The following is a 3,860-nucleotide window of genomic DNA, read 5'->3' as shown; positions in this document are numbered from 1 at the left end:
CTCCAAATATCTCTGCGCGCATCTAGACCTTGCGCACAGCGTGTGCCCTTGACAATGGCACAAGCCAGGCAGAGTGCAAATAACTGTGTAGCAATCAAATGCAGGATTATCTTGTTATACATAGGAATTGTCTATCTAATAACGTCTTTTCTAGACTATTAGTTAATAAATAAAGACAATGCAGTTAATTTGACATTATTCACTTGCACATCATTGTTCACTGAAATCCTCTAAGCATAAAAAATAGCAAGCGCGAAAAAAGCATGTAAAGGCTTTGGGTGCAATAGGAGTGAACGCTGCCTTCAGACAGTTGCTATAATTGATTAGTATCGAGGTGCCCGGCTCCCTCAGGTAGAACTGGAGACGGGGGATCCAGTTTCAGACCACCGAGTCCCCGTGGGAGGAAATGGAAGCAGAGTTTTCTCCGCACTGCTGCAGGGGATAGGGCAGCTGGAGAGCCAATCAGCAGTCGCGCAGTGCTCTTTTAGCGCGACATGAGTCGATAGTGAGCAAACTGTCCTCAACAAACACCTAAAACTTCGCGGCGCGCGCAGAGGATATCTCCAAGCCCCAAAATCGTGTCAAGCGACCTAATCGCTCTCATTAAAAGAAGGCGAACGGGGTGTCTCCCATTCCGTTTCCTTAACAGCATCTAGAGGAGAGCGGGTTGGTATAGCGGGAGTCAGACGTCATGTCAATGTTGCCTTCCTTCGGGTTTACTCAGGAGCAAGTCGCGTGTGTGTGTGAGGTGCTGCAACAAGGGGGGAACCTTGAGCGTCTCGGCCGTTTTCTGTGGTCTCTTCCGGCCTGCGACCATCTCCACAAGAACGAGAGCGTCCTCAAAGCCAAGGCTGTCGTCGCCTTCCACCGTGGAAACTTCAGGGAACTTTATAAGATACTAGAGAGTCACCAGTTCTCTCCTCACAACCACCCGAAGCTGCAGCAGCTGTGGCTCAAGGCCCATTACGTTGAGGCCGAGAAGCTGAGGGGGCGACCGCTGGGAGCGGTGGGGAAATATCGGGTGCGCAGGAAATTTCCTCTGCCACGCACAATATGGGACGGCGAGGAGACCAGCTACTGTTTTAAGGAGAAATCCCGCGGTGTGCTGCGGGAGTGGTACACGCACAACCCCTATCCATCTCCTCGGGAAAAGAGGGAGCTGGCCGAGGCCACAGGACTGACCACCACACAAGTGAGCAACTGGTTTAAAAACAGACGGCAGAGGGATCGCGCAGCGGAGGCAAAAGAAAGGTACGCTCAATCACATGAGAACTCATTAAAAACGCGTGTTATACCGCAAGTTTAGCTGCTCACAACCCTTGCTTTACAGCTGACGACTGCTGCAGTGCTGATGATGCTATTGTTGACATATTTACTTGGATTACAACTGCTTTATTTTAGAAATAGCAAAACAGAGATCAGGGTGGTAGCCTATCACTGGAAAAGCATTGTTACCTTAAGTATATATTTCTGTCTTATAGCTTTTACAAAATAATTTATTAGTGTGAACAATAAAATCAGGTTGATTCAGTCGTGTTTTATAATATTTGTTAAGCAATTAATTTGTTGCCAGATAGAGCACCTATTTTTCTTTCTTTTTTTATAGCCTATTTATAATTTTATTTTAACAGTCAGAGGGAATTCCAGTGAAGCCAGATAAACTACCGATATTTTCAGATCATTCAAATTAAAATTATTCCTGTTATTTCGATGGGCAACTGGACGTTCAGTAGCCTAATTCTAATAGAAATAAATTTGAATGTCTGAGAATTTATTTTATTACATTTAGATTCCAGAAAACAACGACTGTAGCCTACTATATTGTACACATATATTATATTGTATATTGTAAGCATATCCTATCTACAATATAAAGTAAACCCTGCTCTCATTCTCGTTGACAGAGAGCACAGCGAGAACAACAACACTGGCGCTAACAAACAGAACCAGCTGTCACCGCTGGACGGCGGGAAGTCCCTGATGTCAAGCTCGGAGGACGAATTCTCGCCCCCGCAGAGTCCTGACCAGAACTCCGTGCTCCTGCTCCAGGGTAACATGAGCCACCCCGGCGCGTCCGCGTACTCCATGACCGGCCTCGGCGCCGCACAGTCGGTGCACGGCATGCAAGGACACCCACATCAGCTTCAGGATTCATTACTGGGACCTTTAACTTCAAGCCTAGTGGACCTCGGTTCTTAAGTGATTGCGACTGAGCTTTTATTTATTTTTGTTTATTTTGTACCAAATATAGACTGAGATCTGCCACTTTTACTGTATATATATATATATATATATAGGAGAGAAAATGAACAGTATAAGTAAAACTCCTTGCTATTTCTCTGGTTTTCAGAGAAATACTCAGTGGTACGCTTTACCGTGGTGGACTGACATTTGCCAAGTCGTTAAACTGGTCAGAAGACAAACCAAAAGCAGTTAATAAAACGATTCTTTTCTTCAAACTAATAAGACGTTCGTCTAGCATTTCATCATTCTGTTTTGCACCAATAAAATCCTATGAATAAGTGGGAAACTCTCTATTTCTGTTTAAATACAATTTCGGGATGGTAATTTTCGCCATAAATCTGTTTGACAAAGGTATGGTGAAAAAAAAAATTACAGATGAAGCGTCAGGTCTTTGTATTATAACCTGTAAATAATTATTACATAAATATAAAAGGTTACGTCATTGTATTTAAATTAGGAAAAAAGTAAAGGTAATTTTGATTAAGGGTAAAAATAACACATTTGATCATTCATGTATCAGACGAATATATCTTCACTCATCATCTTCTACAAAAGCACATTTGTAAAAAAATAAATCATATTGTTTCCTAAATCCTATCGGCAATCATTGTTGTTTAGCCTATAATAAAACCGTGCTTTATCCCGCTCCTTAATTCATCCAAGATCAAACTTAAATAATAAATCGAACAGACCTACCAAACAATTCGTTTTTAAATTTCTTAATTTTTTATGTAGGAATGACAAAGTTCACAGCCCAACATACATTATCAAATAACTAATAACGAATTATTAAAAAAAATAAAAATTAATAGATAAAATAGGCTACCTGTTGAATAACGCTATCAATTTAAATTCTTATAAAAAAATCCCTTCTTCTTAAAGCCTAATTCATCCAGCTCATCACTATATCATGTACAAACGTTCTCTTAATAATGTGGGTCAACAAAAAGCGGGGAGTTGTTGATTTTCCTTTAGCCTCAGGAGGCGCGTGTTGCTTTTGTGGTCGCAGTGCATCGTTAGGTTTGTAGTGGGGTGTTTACTTTGCGCTCTCCCAATGTTTGTTCTGGTGGTTCTGGGCCAAAGAGAAGAAATACCAGCTGCGGGAGGCAAACTCACGTGGCTTCATTCATAAGTTTCTTTAGAGCTAAAAGGCAAACATGGTTTTGGGGCCAGCTGACTGATGTTCTTGTTATCTCATTATCTTCAGACAACAACAACAACGTTAAAAATACTAATATACTAATAAAAATAATATGTGTCCTCCACTAATTTGAACCCTTAAAGAATATCTATTTGACATTGCCCAATGTTGGCTAATTTAAAATGTGGTCAGATCAATGCATTTACAAGGACCCCTGATCGTTAGGCCATTTAAATGTCGAGTAACTAGGCAGCCTCCCACCCATCTTCCACGCACGCACGTCAGGGTAACTGTTTTTAACAGAGAGTACCGAGGATTTCCGGTCGCTAATCGGAACCAGTTGCTTGCGCGAGGCTCGCATTGTAGAGCACTGGAGGCCCAGAACCGCACATAGAGGGGCAACTTCAATTCTGCCCCAAGGGTACCAAAACGTGCAATTTTGACGTTGAATGCAACATTTGTTGAAAGCCGTGCG

General features: G+C 42.0%; 1 protein-coding gene across 1 annotated transcript; it reads left to right on the top strand.

The window, feature by feature from the left end:
* Positions 1–255: 255 nt before the first annotated feature.
* six1b (SIX homeobox 1b) lies at positions 256–2,530 on the top strand. The gene is made up of 2 exons (XM_026291242.1): positions 256–1,251; positions 1,905–2,530. Exons 1-2 carry the CDS (start codon positions 692–694, stop codon positions 2,197–2,199), a joined length of 855 nt encoding a protein of 284 aa, XP_026147027.1. The 5' UTR covers positions 256–691; the 3' UTR covers positions 2,200–2,530.
* Positions 2,531–3,860: the final 1,330 nt, after the last annotated feature.

The sequence above is a fragment of the Carassius auratus genome, chromosome 20 (assembly GCF_003368295.1).
Source record: "Carassius auratus strain Wakin chromosome 20, ASM336829v1, whole genome shotgun sequence".
NCBI classification, from domain to species: domain Eukaryota; kingdom Metazoa; phylum Chordata; class Actinopteri; order Cypriniformes; family Cyprinidae; genus Carassius; species Carassius auratus.
Note: the sequence above shows the minus strand (reverse complement) of the source record. Positions and strands in the feature narration are given on the sequence as shown.

Excerpts from the sequence above, each read along its gene's own strand:
- six1b (XM_026291242.1), top strand. The coding sequence starts at position 692 with ATGTCAATGTTGCCTTCCTTCGGGTTTACTCAGGAGCAAGTCGCGTGT. Across the intron at positions 1,252-1,904 it reads GCAGCGGAGGCAAAAGAAAG|AGAGCACAGCGAGAACAACA; the intron begins GTACGCTCAATC and ends TCTCGTTGACAG.